This window comes from Terrapene carolina, unplaced genomic scaffold, assembly GCF_002925995.2.
Source record: "Terrapene carolina triunguis isolate 2854851 unplaced genomic scaffold, T_m_triunguis-2.0 Scaffold68, whole genome shotgun sequence".
In the NCBI taxonomy this organism is placed as follows: domain Eukaryota; kingdom Metazoa; phylum Chordata; order Testudines; family Emydidae; genus Terrapene; species Terrapene triunguis.
The window spans coordinates 16,120,278-16,138,671 of NW_020664419.1; the positions used below are offsets into that span (position 1 = coordinate 16,120,278).

Consider the following 18,394-nt stretch of genomic DNA (forward strand, 5'->3'; position numbering starts at 1 on the left):
CTTACTTTATTAGTCCCTGCTTTCTTATTGTCTCGCCTAAATCTCTCTGCACTAAGTACTGATCAATAACATACAGACCTCAAGAAGCCTCTATTATTGTTAACTTGTAATAGAAAAGCAATTAGAACACAGCAGTTTTAGGTTTTACCTAATATAAAATAGCATATTTATTTTTATAGGGATTTAAGAGAGAACTACTGTCGAAATCCAGATGGATCGGAGTCACCTTGGTGTTTTACTACTGACCCAAACATTCGGATCGGTTATTGTTCCCAAATACCTAAGTGTGATGTGTCAAGTGAACAAGGTAACTGATACAAAGGAGATAAAATATTTTAAGTTCAAGGTGCCAGATTCACTTCCTTGGAGACTGGGATACCAGATTCTGATCTCAGTTACACCTATGCAATCCAGAGCAACTTCACTGGCTTCATTTGAATTTCACTGGATTTATAGTGGTGTAAATGAGATCTGAATCTGGCCTAGTCCCTCTAGTTAGGCAAAGGAAGCAACAGTGAAATTGTTTCCCCACCTGATGCCCTATTGCATCAGATCCTCTGCTGATATAAATCAATACAGCTCCATTGAAAGCAAGGAACTGTGCCATTTTACACCAACTAAGATCTGGACCATTGTGTTTTCTCCTTGAGATGGAGGGATCATCTCTAGATCATTGTTCAGGCCTAGCTATGTCTTGATCTCTCTGCTGAAATTGCCAACAAAGCTACCAGATGTGATGTATGGTTGGTTGGTTGGTTGTTTTAATGTGGACTCCTGACTATCGGGAAATGAACTTAGACAATAACATGCAACCTACCCAAATAGCTGTGAATTTTAAACAAAATCAGAAAGCATTCTAATCTGAACCTTTACCATTACATACATTTTCTACAGATATTTTCCTATTGGATCTCTTCTATATGTGAATTTGATCCTGCAAGATGCATTGTTATCAATGGGAGTTGACTGCATTCAGCATCTTGTAGAGCGTGCTCAGGCTTTGACCCTATTTTAGTATAATTCATAAGAAAAGATTTCAGCTGTATTCCATTTATCTTAGCATCCCATTAAGATTTTTGGTGGGATAAGCGGCTTGGCATTTTTTTGTATTAACAAGGATTAAATTTTGCCTTCTTTTTTTGTGTTTGTAAAAAAAAAAAAGTGTGTTTCGGGGAATCTGTTTGGAATTAAAATATTTACCATTTAAATCAATCATTTTATACATGAAGTCTTGTGCTATTAACCATTTCAAATTATTTTACACATAAATGGTTGGTGACAGCACACCATGAAATAAACATAATTTATGCTTCATTATCAAGGCATGTTTTTAAATTGTATTTAAGTTGAAGGTGTGCTACTCTTTGGCCATGCCAGAGAACAGAAAAACTCCAGTGTTATCTATTGCTGCCAAAATCCAGAACCTCTCCTTAATGAGTTCAGAAGTTTTGTTCTCAATTCTGTTGAGGACATCTGGACTTTTTAAAAAGAGCACAACATATCCTGGCAGCTTTTAGAAGTAGAATAATTTGCAGTGACCCTGTTAAGTTAACTGTAAGCAAATTATATTTAAACTGAAAAGCTTCCAGTTTATCAAAGAAAGATACAGTAAAAGTAAGTTATTGCATACTATAGTTAAGACCTTAGGCCTCGAGAAGGGGATAGATCATCTAATTTCAGAAAGGTTCACTTTCTCTCATTAATTTGTTTTCTGGTTTTGGTTATGTTTGCTTTATCTTGTATAGTGTCTGCTAAATATAGCACTTGATTATCTTTAATTATTTGGATGCTTGCTGTAAAAGAACAACTTTCCTTTCATTATTGCACAAGTTCCTTCAACATTTCTTTTTCTCAATATTCTTTTTCCAGATTGCTATCGTGGGAATGGCAAGAATTACTTGGGGAATTTGTCTAAGACAAGATCTGGGCTAACTTGCTCCATGTGGGACAAGAATATTGATGACTTAAGGAGGTGTGTAGCTACAAGACATAAAGAGAATGCGCAATGAGTCCTGCACAAACACCACCTCCAATTGGCACCTCATTGTCTTAAGCAAACACTTCAAAATATCCCCTGGAGTTCCCAGCATAATTTCCTTCAACATTTAAGTATATTGTACAATGTGTCTTTGTTCAGGCTTGCCACTAATTACAGACTTTGGGATCTCATAGCCAGTACACTCATTGCTAGGGATTTTCCGGTCTCTACCCTTTAAAGTTGTGGGAGAGGAGGGTAGGGAATGTAGCATAGTTGCTTCCTACGGATGATGTACTGCGAGTTGCTGAGTGCTCCCTGCTGAGCATCCTCACGTCCCATTTACTTCAATGGGAAGCCAAGATGATTGGTGATGGAAAAGGCAACTCAGTTTAATAGACATAGTTTCGATTTGGTTTTAAGATGAAAATGGATAAACAACCCAAGAAAGGTTCTAAGCAAGAATAAGAGCTCTCTGGGCTGTCCATAACTCAACTGTATTCTGAGCACCAATTCAGTTTGCTCAGAAAGGGGCTCTAAATAACTCCCACAGCAGAAAGTGCAGATGCCTTAAGATGCAGATGCCTAACACCCTTCTCACAAGATTAATCACAAATGGAACTGTTTCAGCCATTCAGCGTGCAGGGATGCCATACAACTACTGGCCCCTAATGAAACTGTTCTACCTCAGTAATGCAATTCGCTGCTCTCTGATTTGTGCTGTGTGTTTAGTTTGTGTAGTCACTGTCTGGTTATTTCTCACTGTACAATACATGAATTGCTATACACTTGTGTTGACTGCTATTATTAACCAATTATATTGAAGGGATTTGTCATGATCTGAATGTACAAATGTGTCTATTCTAATTGGGACCGATAAGCTGTCTGCTTTGATTGGCTCATCCCACCCTCATCAGCATATGTAGAAAATCTCTACAATTTAGATGGAACAGAAGTCCTGTTGTTATGCACATGTATGCGTGTGTTCGTGCATACTCTGAAAACACTACAAGCTGAGTCTTTAAGGCATGTGGGTGGATTCTTAGGCCACTCTCTGATCTCTGGTGTGGAACGTGGAATCCTGATTCACCAGCCACTCCCACTTAATTGAAAGGAACTAGTATTTACTCTTTAATATGTCCCAAAGCCTCCCATTGAGCACACAGCCTGAATACGTAGCTTTGTGCTAGGTTTCTTCATATCAAGCTGAGGAAATTAATTTTCCAGCCATGCCTTGAAGCAACTACAAAGCAACTCTGCAGCCCTCCCTGCAGTCCTTATGCTTGAATATAGTCAATGTGAATTCATTTAAAATTAGGAATGAATATTCATAGTAACATACTTATTGGTAGCGTGTTTTCTTCTGTAGGCACATACCAGTATTCAGGGAACCAGATATTAGCAAATTGAAGAAAAACTACTGCCGCAATCCAGATGATGATGCTCATGGTCCCTGGTGCTACACAAGCAATCCTCTCATTCCCTGGGACTACTGCCCAGTTTCTCGATGTAAGCACTGAAGATGCCTTGCAACCTGGGAATGACTGTCAGCTGTATAATGTTGGCTATCTTGTTTTCATGTACATTTGTCTATATTCTGGCTGTTACATGTGGCACTACAAAACTTAAACTCTTATCATGAATAATTGGTGCATTACTTGGGGGCAATGGGGAGGAAATGCCTTCTACAAAGCCTGTGCCAGGGAGATTCTCCCTTGACTGGCTCTGAGGCTCATTTATGCTGCCACAGCAGGACAAAAGGGCTGTAGCAGATGAAGGAATCCTTCCCACTACAGGATTACCGGTGATAGTAAAGCAAAGAGAGGAGGAATGATGATTCAGGGGCTAGGGCATTACCCTGGAACTTATGAGATCCAGGTTCAATTCCCTTTTCTGTTTGCCACAGACTTCCCATGTGACCTTGGACAAATCACTTAGTGGGGGGAATGCTCATGATGAGAAATATGGAATTCGCATTTAAGTTTGAAAGATGTTTATCTTCAGTTTGTATCTTAAAACCGGAAATGCTTCATAACCTGAGAGAACATTTAAACAGTAAAATAGGCTTTGGGGTTAAGGCAGAACTGTGTTCCTATGCTCTCTAGGATTTAGGAATAAAATCACACTAGTTCATAAAAGCAATTGGCAGCATTTTTTGAGACCCTAACACTGCAACCATGCTCAGGCTATGTCTACAATACAAGCGCTACAGCAGTATCGCTGCATCGCTGCAGCTGTAGTGTAGATACTTGCTACAGCACAGGAAGGGGTTTCTCCATTGCTGTAGTAGGTCCATCCCCTTGAGAGGCAGTAGGTAGGTTGATGGAAGAATTCTTCCACTGAGCTAGTGGTGTCTAGTGGGGCTTAGGTTGACTCAACTATGTCTCTCAGGCGTGTGAATTTTTCACACCCCATGTGATACAGCTTGGTCAACCTAAGTTTTAGGTGTAGACCAGCCCTTAGAAGGAGATCCTCTGATTCAGGTGCTGTTATATCTGTTGAAAGTAAAGAAACTGTGTAAAAAGTATTTTGTTTTGTTTTGTCAGTGTAGAGGAAAAGAAATAGTTGAACAAATGTCAACCCTATTCAGCTTTAAATTTTATTATCTGTACTCTTGGATTGTTACAGCAAGCACTGGTGGGCTTTGTGGCAATGGTAATTATTTTTGGTCACCACTGGTAGTGCGATTTCTGGATTCAAACCCATAGTTAGAGATGAAAGTTCTCCCTAACTTGAACATAGCTTAAGCAGTTCAAAAAATAACTAGAATATAGAGTTGATATTCAGATAACAAATTTGGCTTTAGATAAATTTTCCCTAACATCAATATATAAATAAGATTTATATTTTCTAAAGGGTTAGGGCTAGGAACCCATCTTCCTTGGACAGTCAGTTGAATTTGGACAAGTAACTCCTTTTCGTAACGCCAGCCTTATTTATTAGTATTGGCCGATGCTTATGTGAAACCAGATGCATGCCTTGGTAAATGTTCGTGTAGTTCAGATGTATCCAAAATTCAGCCAAGAGGAAAAATGTGAAATAAACATTTTAAAATGTTGCTAAAAAAATTCTGAAATGAAATTCTACCCCCTTCCTTGCCTCTATGCCTTTGTGGCTTTTCCAAAGCCCATTTAAGCCTTAATCTTTGTGAGTTATTAAAATCAGCAACATAGCATTTATTTTTCTGTTATGACTCCTCTTAATTTTAGACTTTCTTTTATTTTTCACTGTTATGGACGTCTTGTATGTCTGCTAGGTGAAGGTGATACAACTCCTACTGCAACCAATTTAGACCGTAAGTAATTTTACTTGTATACTGTATGTCCCATTATGATATTTCCACTTTCTTTTGAGTGTTTCTGTGTATATGTATGAGGTAAAGGAATAAGTCCCTTACAACTAGCCAATCCTTTCTAACTGGCATGCCAAAAGATCAGCTAAAGAAAGCAAATTACTTCTAGGCTTAAGAAAATGAGATTTACAAAAGAAAAACTTAAAATTCCTTGGCGAGCTGATAACTTTATGGTGTTCTGTGATATAAATTTTTTTAAACTCACCCTTCCAGATGGTGAGGTATGGTGCTAGTTTTCAGTATTAACTATATAATTACATGGATCTTAACAATAAAACTATTTTAATGTTTTATGCCAGCAGCCTGTTTAAATATTTGATGGCCTAGTGCCACTCCAACTGATGTAATTTTGAATGCTTTTAGTAGCTCTGAGAGAAAAAAATCTGTTTGTTAAAAATTGACCTTTCTGTGGTCCTTATGTGCAACTGTACAGGTTTCCTACCGCTGTTTTTAGTAAAATGTGATCTCTGGACCTGCTTTCAGATACTGTCCTTTCTTGTGCCTCAACCAAACAGTTGAGAGTTGTAAATGGAATCCCAACACAAACTAACGAAGGATGGATGGTTAGTTTGGCTTACAGGTAACTATCATTTTGCAAAGAAAGATGACCTTACTTTAAAAAATATAGGTTTGAGGTTACCCTAAAACATAGACCTCAGTAAAGACACACGTAGATTGTGATTAAACACTGCATAAGCAAAGTAGAAATATGCTGGAACAATTGTTGAATCCAAGTCTGTACCCTTCATGTCAATGAACTGGTTATAAGCTCATTATTTCTGTCCTATGTATAAGAACTGCTCTTTATAAAACATGCATAACCTTCTGCTTTCCAGATTAGCTACTGTAGTTCCATTTGTATCATCACATCCAGCCTTAAAATGTTTGTTTCAGTGACTCTTGTAAGAAAATTGAGTTGCATGTTGCCGTCTGCAATTTAACAGCAGTACATTAAGGTTTAAGCTGACATGCAGGATTTACACCAGTGTCAAATTTTAAAGTTATCTGTTCATGTCGTTACATGCAATTGAAATGCAATATGCATGAGAAATAAATATGAGCAATAAGGGAATCCCTTTTCTCCCTGTAAAACAAGATCCGAATGTCCACAGCTGGAAATGTAGATTACATTATGCAAGATCTTATTTGATACAGTTATGGTAATATTTTATCTCATATTCTCCGTTTGGTACCATATGAAGAACTACCAACATAAAAAAATGAATGTTCCTTAAACTCATTATTCTGCTCCTCCACAAATGCAGTTCCTAACCCATTTGTTTGCCTTTTCCAATTGATGTATATTTCTGTACTCTTTTGATAGCGGTATTGGCCTTTCTTTAAAGAGCTGTGGACTATTTGAGCCCTTTGTACTTCCTCCCATCCCCCCTCCATCTCCAACTCACTTTCTATTAGAAAAGCTAATTTTGGATGATCAAACTGTTCTATGGTGACCATGCTCCCTGAATAACAGGAACGTTGCATCACCTTTTTGTTCTGCGTCTGTACAGCACTTAGCACAGTAAGGTCCTGGTCCATGACGGGGGTTCCTCGGCACTGCCAAAATACAAATAATTCTCATTTATAATATTTCCAGGGTCTGCCTCAAGGTCCCGGTTGGTTCGACAAAAAACAATGTTTTTGTCCTCTTGACTAAGCTGCTGACCAGCTGGCTGAGGGATTGATCCTGCAAGGCTGGTGTGATCCAGCAAAACACTTAAGTGCATGCTTAACATGTGAAGCATTGACTTCAGCTGGACGACTGACAAAGCAGCGCAGGTGCATATGTGCTATGTTGAACCAGACAAGTGTGTTCAGCACATGCAAGCAAAGAAGGAAAAGGAGGTTTGTTATATGACTCGAGGAAAGGGAAAGGAAGGAGTGGGCATGGCTTTTCTCTTACACCACAGCTGCCCAAACCCTATCATATATGCACATTTCTGACCCTTTCCAAAGCTATCTTCTGCCTGCCTACTATGGCAGGTGTCTTGATTCTCCCCTTTAATATTTGGTCACCAAAAGCAACTCCCAGTTTAGCTTTTACTCTGGCAAGCGGGTTAAATGTAGCTTGCAGGCCACAAACTGCTGCAGAAAAGGCATTTTGAAAGAGTAGGCTGTCTAAATCTCAGATATATCTGCCCTCAGTGCTTCCCTCTGTCCACCTGCCACTGCTACCTCTCTTGCCGCCCTAACTGTCTTTGTTCCCCTTCCCCTGTTAACTTTTCTCTATCACATACCCATAATGGACATAGCAGCTTTGTTTTGTGGGGTTTTCGATGATGAGGCTTCATCTGTGCACTGTCAGGGGTCGCTGCACAGGTGACGTAATTGAAAAAGCCCAGCCACTGGCCAATTGGAATGTGTCTTTGGACACTGTGTCCCAGGCCATACCACAATATAGCCTCAAGAGAGACAGAATGACCAGTGGCTGGGGGAATGACCAGAGACATTTAAAAGATTATGGGGCCTTTTACTGAAAGGTGAATTCCAAAAAGCTTTTCATTTGTTTGGTAGTAGGGAGGGTGAGCAAAATTCACAAGGAACAAAATTATGATTGAAAAATGCTTTGGTGGTGAATAAGAATATGGTTTTATTATTCAACTGTTGTATTGTTAGAAACAAACCCAATAATTTAAATAGAGGTCTGAACCAAAGCCTCAGATCACTCTAGAACATTTTTTGGGAGGGGTGGGGGAACGAGAGAGTTTCAAAATCGAATCAGTCTCCTAATCCTAGTTTTGAAACATTAGAAAGCGTTAAAATGGGCAAAACCAAACTTGGAGTTGAAGCGCTTTAAACTTTGGGGTGCTTGAAACCCAGATCTGGGTCCATAGTTTGCAGCTAAGGCCCATCTCTAAAATGTAAAGAAAATTAATTACCCTGAGCATCCTGAGATCTAGGCCAGATTCTGTTACTGATTACACTTAAGTAAATCTGGAGTAACTTCATCTGCAGAGAAGTTACTCTGGATTTGTGCCACTGTTAAAGCAGAATTTTGACCTCTGTGTATGCCACTGCGTATGTACCAGTCACAACTTCTAAATGAGATGATGCCAATCTGGCCAAGTGACACTGACAAAAAGGTTATATGTACTCTTACTTGTGATGCAGTTTCAAGGAATCTGGACAGAATCTTTCCTTTAAAAAGAACCCAACTTGTTGTTCCCCAGCCGAAATACAGTCCAAAAAGAAGTAGAAGGCAAACATCTGTGTTAGTCTGCTATCTTTGAACTGCAACATAGAATAAGCATAAGTGAATTTGGGCTCATTCCAGTAGTTCTTGCTAAAGCTTTGAACATCTGTATGATCTGAATGTATAAAATGTGAGAAGTTAAGCTTTTCCCAGAGTACTGATGTGTCAGACTCTCCTTCCAAAGAGCGGCAGTAAATAAATATAACGATTTTGGAAGTAGAAAGAAGTAAACTAATTAATCTGCATTCCAAATTCTCTTCTTTATTCCTGGAATATCTGTCATATTTAATCCTTTTAATTTTACATGATATAGTATGCCGCAGTTTCTATAATCTCGCACAGGTCATCACACATTGCAGATTGTTTCCAACTGAAGTATGCGGGGACTGGATAACCCAAGGGATTGGTAATCAAATAGGAACTTTCCACCTTTAGGTCAATACTTGGAATACAATCTAGTTGAGTAATGACCAAATGCTGTTACCATCTGGTGGCAGTTTAGGGGCCTGTGTGAAATGAGCTGGTAATTTCAGTCCAGTTCCTACTAGACAGATAGCCACATCACAGTTTTACATTTGGCTCCCTTATTTTAGTCTCAGCATTGAGGCCAAAAAATGAATGAACAGAGAAATGAACTTCCCTCTCATCTCTAGAGATAGTCAGGTTGGTGGGGCAGTCTGAGGAAAGCCTACATTGCTACAGTATTATCCATGATACAACTGCACTGTAGAGGGAAATCTTCATTTTCTGGGGCTGTCAATCTACCTTTTAATGGCACTACATTTAGTTAAACAAATGATTGTGTAACTGAACGGTGGCCTTAGAAGTGCTGTTAGAAGTTTTGGCTTGGTAAAAAACAAATCATACAATTTTTCCTCCTGTTTTTATTTTTTTCAGGAATAAACATATCTGCGGAGGTACTTTGGTAAAGGAAAACTGGGTTCTAACAGCAAGACAATGTTTCCCTTCTCGGTACAGTAGTTTGTAGATTTGCATTGTTGAAATGTATTTTCTTTCTTTTAAGCCTGTGGCACAATGCATCTTCCCTTTAAACCCTGCAGTCTTCCCTCTTGCTTTATCTTCAGTCCTTCTCTCTTGATAATGAATGTCTTTATGGAACCTTGATATTCAATTATTATCATTATCATTGCTCCAAAAAAGTACTGGACATTTTACAGACAAGTATGAAGTACGACCATCTCTTTCAAATGTGATGATTAGACAATTGCCTCTTTATAAAATTTAATTTCATGTTACTGCTGGGAATTGGCTAGAGCAGTGCTTCTCAAAACTGGTCCGCCGCTTGTGCAGGGAAAGCCCCTGGTGTTCCAGGCCGGTTTGTTTACCTGCCACGTCCACAGGTTAGGACGATCGTGGCTCCCACTGGCTGCGGTTCGCTGCTCCAGGCCAATGGGGGCTGCGGTAAGGGCAGCCAGCACATTCCTCGGCCCACGCCGCTTCCCGCAGCCCCCATTGGCCTGGAGCGGCTAACCACGGCCAGTGGGAGCCGCGATCAGCCGAACCGGCCGACGCGGCAGGTAAACAAACTGGCCCAGACCGCCAGGGCTTTCCCTGCACAAGCGATGGCCTGACTTTGAGAAGCACTGGGCTAGAGTATAATACAAACCTGGGCAAATCTCAAGAAGTTCAAAGGTTCAGTTCACTGAGAATCTGAAAGTTTGGATATTATTAGGGGGGAAAACTTACAGTTAGTGGCACATTCCATCCATCCAAACCTTTAAAAGAATGGAAACAAGAAGTTAAGGGGAAAGACTTGTGTGGCAGAGTTTGAACCCATTGAGTCACTGGGCGGGGAAGGGAGAGAGGTGGGGAGAGAGAGAACATGCATGAGAATAACTTAGACCTGGTCTACACTGGGGGTGGGGTGGGGATCGATCTAAATTATGCAACTTCAGCTACGTGAATAACATAGCTGAAGTCAACGTACTTAGATCTATTTACCGTGGTGTCTTCACTGCGGTAAGTCGATGGCTGACACTCTCCCATCGATTCTGCCTGCGCCTCTCGCCCTGGTGGAGTACCGGAGTTGACGGGAAAGCGCTCGGCGGTTGATTTATCACATCTAGACTAGACGCGATAAATCGACCCCCGCTGGATCGATCGCTGCCTGTTGATCCAGCAGGTAATGTAGACAAGCCCTTATAGGCTGATGGTTAGAGCATTACCTAGGATATGAGCGATCCAGGATCAAGTCCTCCCGTGAGTAATTATTGACCCAGAGCTTCACCAGGAGAGACTGAAGGAGCCCTGTATCCAAATGTCACATAGCCCAGTGGTTAGAGCACTCACTGGAGAAGTGATAGATCCCAATTCAAATCTCTTCTCCCCCTCAGGTGGAGGGAGACTTCAACTGGGAGCCTCCCACATCCCAGTGACTATCCTCATGAGTTGGCTAAAGTTATGAGTGTGTTCCTCCTCTTTTCCCTCCCTCCTTTTCAGCAGCTTGCTAAAATGGCATAAGGTGCCTAACTCCAAGAGAGGATTCACAGCTGAGAATTGCTAGCAGACCTAATTGCTTCCCTGCAGCCTGGACTTAAACGCCTATCTCTATGAGGTGGTGGGGCTTGACACTCACCTTTGGTCAGCATCTCCCATTGGCTAATTTAGGTGACACCCTGCCTAGCATACTGGTTTCTGTGAATCAATCGAAGGAGCCTATCACTCATTGTATAGGAGCCACGGTGCCTAACTCAGGCTTAGTGAATTGCAGTGATTTTCTAGGCACCTAAAAGGTAGGTGCTGTGATGCTCAGCATCAGGAGCGGCGCCAGTTTTTGCCGCCCTAGGTGGCAGCGCTCCTTCTCAGAGCATTCGGCGGTGGGGGTCCTTCCGCTCCACGTCTTCGGGGCGCTTCGGCGGCGGGTCCCGGAGCGAGTGAAGGACCCACTGCCGAAGCACCCCGAAGACGCGGAGCAGAAGGACCCCCGCCGCCGAATTGCTGCCGAAGACGGCAAAATACCGCCCCCCAAATCCTGCCGCCCTAGGCGACCGCCTAGGGTCGCCTAGTGGAAGCACCGGCCCTGCTCAGCATTACTACAACTAACTTCTTTTGTGCATTCAGGCCTTACTACTTAGCCATCATTTCTCCATAATATCTGAATATTCACAAGAATTCCGAGAAGTCATGAAATTTCTGGAGCTTTCTTATTCTGCCTTGGAAATACAAACAGAACAAACTTTGAGTTCATCCCCTTTAGGTACTGGCTGAAATCAGGAAGTATAGTTTCATTGTGCAAATGAAAACTAAATAATTTTTAAAAGTGTGACCTATTGGGTCTTCCAAAAGGTTCCGTTTGAGTTTTGGATGCAAGTTTCTATTAGTTCTTATTTTATCTATACTTGTTTTCCCCTCTATACACTGCTGAATTACTAAGTGTTCTAATTTACTGACCTAGCATCTTCCAGAGTATAGACTAAGAGGCCTGCCATGAATATATGTGGAAATGAACTGCATATTTTTATCATAAATGTTCCTAATATAGAAGTGGATAAAAGATGGGTAAACTGCTACAGGATCACTTCCACTTTTAAAAATAATACTTCAGTAGTTCTTGTCTTAGATGCCACAATTTTAATAACCAGTTAACACATTCTCTATCATGCTGCAGTACTTGCAAAGTGAAATAATGCAATCTTACAGTTGGTGGAATCGATATAAAATGCAAAAAAAAAAAGAATACAGGCATAGTGGAGATGGACGCTAACCAAAATGCTTTTGGATTTTGGAAAACTTTAGAACTGGATGTGAACTTTATTGCTTGCCTTTATTTCCAAACCAAAACACTATATCTGAACATGATGAATTTTTTGGAAAAGTTCTGATTTGACTTGGAAGTGGCAGTGTGAGTCCATCTCTACCAAAGAGTGTCAGATAATATCTTTCAATGTATATGTGAATGTTACCGTACCAAAAAAATGTTTGTGTTGAGACTAGACCAAGTAACATGCCAATGTGTCATACCAAATTTGCCTTATTCAGGTACAAAGATTTGAAAGACTATGAAGCATGGCTTGGAGTTCATAATATCAAAGGAAGAGAAGAGAAACACAAACAAGTTCTGAACATCTCCCAGTTGGTGTATGGACCTGAAGGGTCTGATTTGGTATTATTGAAACTTGCCAGGTTAGTTCTTAATATTGCTAACTCCAGGATCTCCGGTTGATGGGTGTTTTGCCTAAGAAAGAACTATGGGCTCAGACCTAAATAGTAGCAATACAGATTGTGTCCATATAGATTAAACTCACACTTACAACTGGTCATAAAAAGGAAAAGTAAACATAGGTCATGAAAAAAATCAAAAGAAACAACGTTTTCAGCTTGTTTGAAAATTTTCATTTATTTTAAACAAAAATATTCCTTTTGGGAGGAGAAATAACAAAACCTTTACAATATTTAACTTCCCACCACCCCACTGGGAAAGGGTGTGTTAAAGTAAAAGAGCAAAATAGTAGGATTTTCCCCATCCAAATAAAATGAAAAAAAAAAGAGAAAAAAAATTCCCCCTTCAAAAAAGGAAAGTTGTTGATGAAAACAAAACTTTGTGGATTTGTGTGTGTGTTTGTGTGTGTGTGTGTGTGTGTAAAAAAGCCATTTTTCATTGAAAAACGTTGACAAAAATGTTCACCAACTCTACTCACAGTGATATAATTTATAACTTTGTGATTAGTTGCTAAGCTTTGTTTTCTTGTTTTGGGGATTGGCTTAATATTCTTCACAGTATGTACCTGATTTTTCAGCCATCCTGAGTTTTTGCTGATGCAAAGGATAGTAGCTAGATTATATTTCTACCAGCAATTCATTGCTGGTGGAATTGACCTGTCATTCTTGTGTCCAGTACAAGTCTCTGTTTAGGGGTTATTCTGGTGTCTGCTAGCAGAATAGCTGAAAAATGGCACCTGTGCACTCACTATGTACTAAAGAAACAGCTTCTACACTGGTCCCATGAAGTCTGGCATAAAAGGCCACAGTTGGGATGACTAAGAGTAAGGTGATCAGATAGCAAGTGTGAAAAATCAGGACATGGGAGTGGGGGTAATAGGTGCCTATATAAGACAAATCCCCGAATATCAGGACTGTCCCTATAAAATCAGGACATCTGATCACCCTAACCAAGAATGGGCTCACAAATCTTTATGCTGATCCAGTACCCCAATAACTGGTGTGGAACAGCAACCACCAGAGAGTCTGTTTTGCGCATGTAGTTCGATTCTCAAGTTAATGAGCCCTCCATCAGAACGGAGCCCAAATTCTTGGACATATGTTAAAAATGCACGTTCACCTTCTGAACCAACAAAAACAAATGCCATTTCTGAAAAATCATGCCCTACATGTATTTTTCTTCCTGATAATCAGGTCTCGTTAAATAGAATGGTGTGTGGTTTTAATTTATAGAATAAAATAAACACTAGATTGTAAGTGAGCTCCTTTTGTACATATGACCCTTCATATGTACCATCATATTATCATAAATGTTTATTCAAATTAAGGGTATCCTCTTTATGCCTTCATTGTTTATCTTTGTACAGAAAACCCAAATTAAACAGAATAAAAGCAGTAACAGCACTACAGGAAAGCTGCTTGAGAAATAACATCTGCAATTCAAAAAGTAGTTAAAAGGAACTCCCAGATTTTCATGAGAAGAAAAATAAAGCAGAAAATTTGGCACAATTTTTAATTATTACTGTGAGCTATCGTAGATCATATTGTTTTTTTAAAAAGCAGTTTAAAATATTATATAAGATCCATCATATCTACTCTTTATTTTCTCTTTGCAGAGCTGCAGAATTCAATAATTTTGTGGATCTAATCAGATTGCCCATTTCTGGATGTACCATTCCAGAGAGGACCACCTGCAGTGTTTACGGATGGGGACACACAGGATGTAAGATATTAGTTTTTAAAACTGAGTGAAACAATATATGTTGACAGCCTGCTTAGTTCCCATTCCCAACATATTATAGGCAGGGCTAGTAGCGCTGCCTCATATTGAAGTTCCCTAAAATGTCCCATTATAAGATCTTGTTTTCAATTGCTTATAACATTGCCAAACTTTAACTGTTTCAGATGAAATTTTCCTTGCTCGATGTCTTCGTCAAGCTGAATATTATTGGAAAATTAAGCCAAAACGGTTCAGCTGTGTCTGAGAATGAGGCTAGGGAAAAATGCATGGTTTATGTATGTTAAAAAAATATTACATTTTCTTTGAGAAGCTGTAGCAGTCCCACACTTTGGTCAGGGATTTTAAATTTGGCAGGGAGGCCTTTGTGTCAGAGATGCTCCTTTTGTCATCCCTGTGAAAATCTGCTCAATTTTGGCCAAGTTATAAACTTTTGAAAAAATCTCAGTTAACACATGCTCAGTGGACATTGCTTAGAGTTTAACTGGTAAAATCACTTAAGTATCTATCTGTAGTGCACACGCTCCAGCCTAGGGCTGAGCAAGACTTTGCCTGCAATTTCAGGCCTGGGCTGCTGAGGGCCAGGGATGGGCACTGGAACAGAGAGCAAGTGCTCTCCTGTGCTCTCAGTGCTGCCCTGCTGGAGGAGAAAGGTGCCTGATTGGAATGCAACAGGGTTGGGGGGAGTAGATTCGGAGAAGGAACCTAGGGGTGGGCAGACTGAGACTAGAGGCTGTTGGAGTGTGAGGAGGAAAATGGGACTCATGGTTTGGCGGGGGGGAGGGGGCAAGACTGGGACTGGCTGGGCAAGGATACTAGGAGCTAGGAACCAATAGGTAGGGAACATGAGGTGGTGATGGGGAGGGGAGACTGGTCTGACGTGTGTGTGTGTGTGTGTGTGTGTGTGTGTGTGAGAGAGAGAGAGAGAAAACTGGGGTTGGCTGGGCAAAGAGACCTGGACTGGAAGCCAGTGGGGATGGGGAACATCAGGAAGGTAGCTGGAGTCTTGGGATGCGTGTGACAGAGGCAGATCAGATGAGGAGCCAGCAGGGAACTGGAATGGGCTGGGCAAGGAAACGGGGGGCAAAGAGCCTAGAGGGTTGGGCTGGGAACCAGAAATGGCTAGGCAAGGAGACTTGGACTGTAAGTGGGGGGAATCTAGGACAGGGACTAGAGATGGGGGCACTAGGACTTGCTGGACAAGGAGGCTAGGACTTGGATGAGGAGCTAGTGATGGGGGAAAAAACAGGACTGGGACAGGGATAGGTTGGAGAGAATGGGTTAAACTTATGGGGGGGTGAGCAGAAGAGTCTACACCTACTAGAACATGCTCTCCTCTCCACCCCTGAGCCAGAAATGGAATCTGACATTTCCTCTGCTGTCAGCAAATAACTGTGAAACCCACTGGCATCCCCCTCCGGTGTTGGTGCACACACTGTATGAGAACCCTCCCACACTAACTGCAGCCCGATCTGTCAGCTGAATGGCAGCTGAAAGGTTTCTAAAAGGAAGCACTATCTCTGATAGGTAAATAGCAGGGTCCCCCCAGTAATCTGTACTGGGACCAGTGCTGTTCAACATATTCAGAAATTATCTGGAAAAAGGGGTAAACAGTGAGGTGGCAAAATTTGCAGATGATTCAAAGTCCAAAGCTGACTGACTGCGACGAGCTACAAAGGGATCTCACTAACCTGGGTGAATGGGCAACAAAATGGCAGACGAACTTCAGTGTTGATAAGTGCACATTAATGCACATTGGAAAACATAATCCCATCTGTATATACAAAATGATCGGGTCTAAATTAGCTGTTACCACTCAAAAAAGAGTCATCATGGATAGTTCTCTGAAAACATCTGCTCAATGTGCAGTGGCAGTAAAAAACAATCAGAATATTAAGAACCATTAGGAATGGGATAGATAATAAGACTGAAAATATCCTACTGCCACTATATAAATCTATGGTATGGCCACACTTTGAAAACTGCATGCAGCTCTGGTCGCCCCATGTCAAAATAGATATATTAGAATTGGAAAAGGTACACAGAAGGGCAGCAGAAATGATTAGGGCTTCCACATGAGGAGAGATTAAAAAGACTGGGACTGTTTATCTTAGAAAAGAGATGACTAGAGGGGATATGATAGAGGTCTATAAAATCATGAACGGTGTGGAGAAAGTGAATAGGGAAGTATTATTTATTATTATTTATTCCTTCATATAACATACGAACCAGGGGTCATCCAATGAAATTAATAGGCAGCTGGTTTTAAACAAACATAAGGAAGTACCTCACATAACACACAGTCAACCTGTGGAACTTGTTGCCAGGGGATGTTGTGAAGGCCAAAAGTATAACTGGGTTCAAAAAAGAATTAGATAAGTTCCTGGAGGTTAGATCCGTCAATGGCTATTTGCCAAGATGGTCAGGGACGCAACCCCGTGTTCTTCTGACTGCCAGAAGCTATGACTAGACAACTGGGGATGGATCACTTGATAATCGGTCTGTTCTTCTCTTTCCCTCTGAATCATCTGGCACAGGTCACTGTTGGAAGACAGGATAGTGGGCTAGACGGAACATGGGTCTGACCCAATATGGCCATTTCTATGTTTTCTTTGGGTTTGTCTACACAGGGAAATTATTCTGGAATAAGTTAGGGTGTGATTTTTAAAGCACTCTAACTATTCTGGAATAATTTCCATGTGGAGACACTTATTCTAGAGTAATAGTGCCTCTTTCTGGTTAATCATAATCCAGAAAGAAGCCCTCTTGGTCTGAAATAAGAGTGTCCACATGGGCAACTATTCCAGAACAGTTTATTCCGCAATAGCTATTCCGATCAATTTCCCCATGTAGACATGCCATTTCTTCTTGGATGTGGGGATAATGGTTACAGTATGGAACTTGACAGCATCATATCCACAAAAGAGAAAGTGGAGAAAATCCACAGGGAAATGGAAGCTATTTGTGGGGGGAAAAGAGATTTCAACACAGTGAAGTAATAAGAGAAAGCATTGTCAGCAAAAAAAAAATTAGTCTAAGATAACTAATAGTAGTTTTAACTATTACATTATTTCATAAAAAAAAATATACATTTCATAGCTGCTTTCTTCCAAGGATCTTGTACAATACTTTGTAAATTTTAATGATTTTATTAGTCCTCACAAATATCCCTATCAGGTAGAGAAGTTTTATTATGCCCATTTTACAACTGGGAAAACGAAGTCACAGTGTGATCAAGGGCAATATTGTAGCTTCCCATATGTGGTTGCTCAGAGAACAGGCAAGTGAGGCCCCTATGCTATATGCCATACCTAAAGCAGATTGCCACTCTACATGCAGAGCAAGCTCTCTGGGCTGCTACTTCCTCTTCCTCAAACAGATGAGTAGAGTGTGAGCAGAGCCTTGGTTCTGCACTTCAACCCACACTGTGCTATCCAGAGTAACTGAACAGTGAAGGGAGAGGAGGAATTTGTGCTTGTTACTCTCAGGGCATGTCTACACTGCAATTAGACACCCGTGGCTGGCCCGTACCAGCGGACTTGGGCTCACAGAGCTTGAGCTGTGGGGCTGTTTAATAGCGGTGTAGATATTCAGGTTCAGGCTGCAGCCTAAGCTCTGGGACCCGCCCACCTTGCAGGGTCCCAGAGCCTGGGCTCCAGCCAAAGCCTGAACATCTGCATTGCAATTAAACAGCCCATTAGGCCAAGGCAGCTGGCATGGACCAGTGTAGACATACCCTAAGTCATAGTTCCTTCCCTAGGCTGATCTGAGGGTGGCACAACTGCATATTGCCTTTTATTCAGGGCAAGACAAAGGGTGAAATCCTTGCTCTGTTGCAGTCAATGACATAACTCCCATTGATTTTTGTGGAGACAGAATTGCACCCAAAGTCTCAATCTTACCCTCAGTGATTTTTTCCAAAGTCATACAGCAAATCATTGGTTGTTTAGGGAATAG

General features: G+C 40.9%; 1 protein-coding gene across 1 annotated transcript in view; it reads left to right on the top strand.

Annotated features, from left to right (window-relative positions):
• HGF (hepatocyte growth factor) overlaps positions 1-18,394 on the top strand; it is a 116,963-nt gene that overhangs the window by 94,570 nt on the left and 3,999 nt on the right. Inside the window, exons 9-16 of the mRNA XM_026648899.2 lie at positions 180-307; positions 1,870-1,972; positions 3,345-3,484; positions 5,232-5,270; positions 5,811-5,907; positions 9,418-9,492; positions 12,520-12,663; positions 14,316-14,422. Coding sequence (XP_026504684.1) covers positions 180-307; positions 1,870-1,972; positions 3,345-3,484; positions 5,232-5,270; positions 5,811-5,907; positions 9,418-9,492; positions 12,520-12,663; positions 14,316-14,422 — 833 coding nt within the window. The remainder of the gene's footprint in view (positions 1-179; positions 308-1,869; positions 1,973-3,344; positions 3,485-5,231; positions 5,271-5,810; positions 5,908-9,417; positions 9,493-12,519; positions 12,664-14,315; positions 14,423-18,394) is intronic.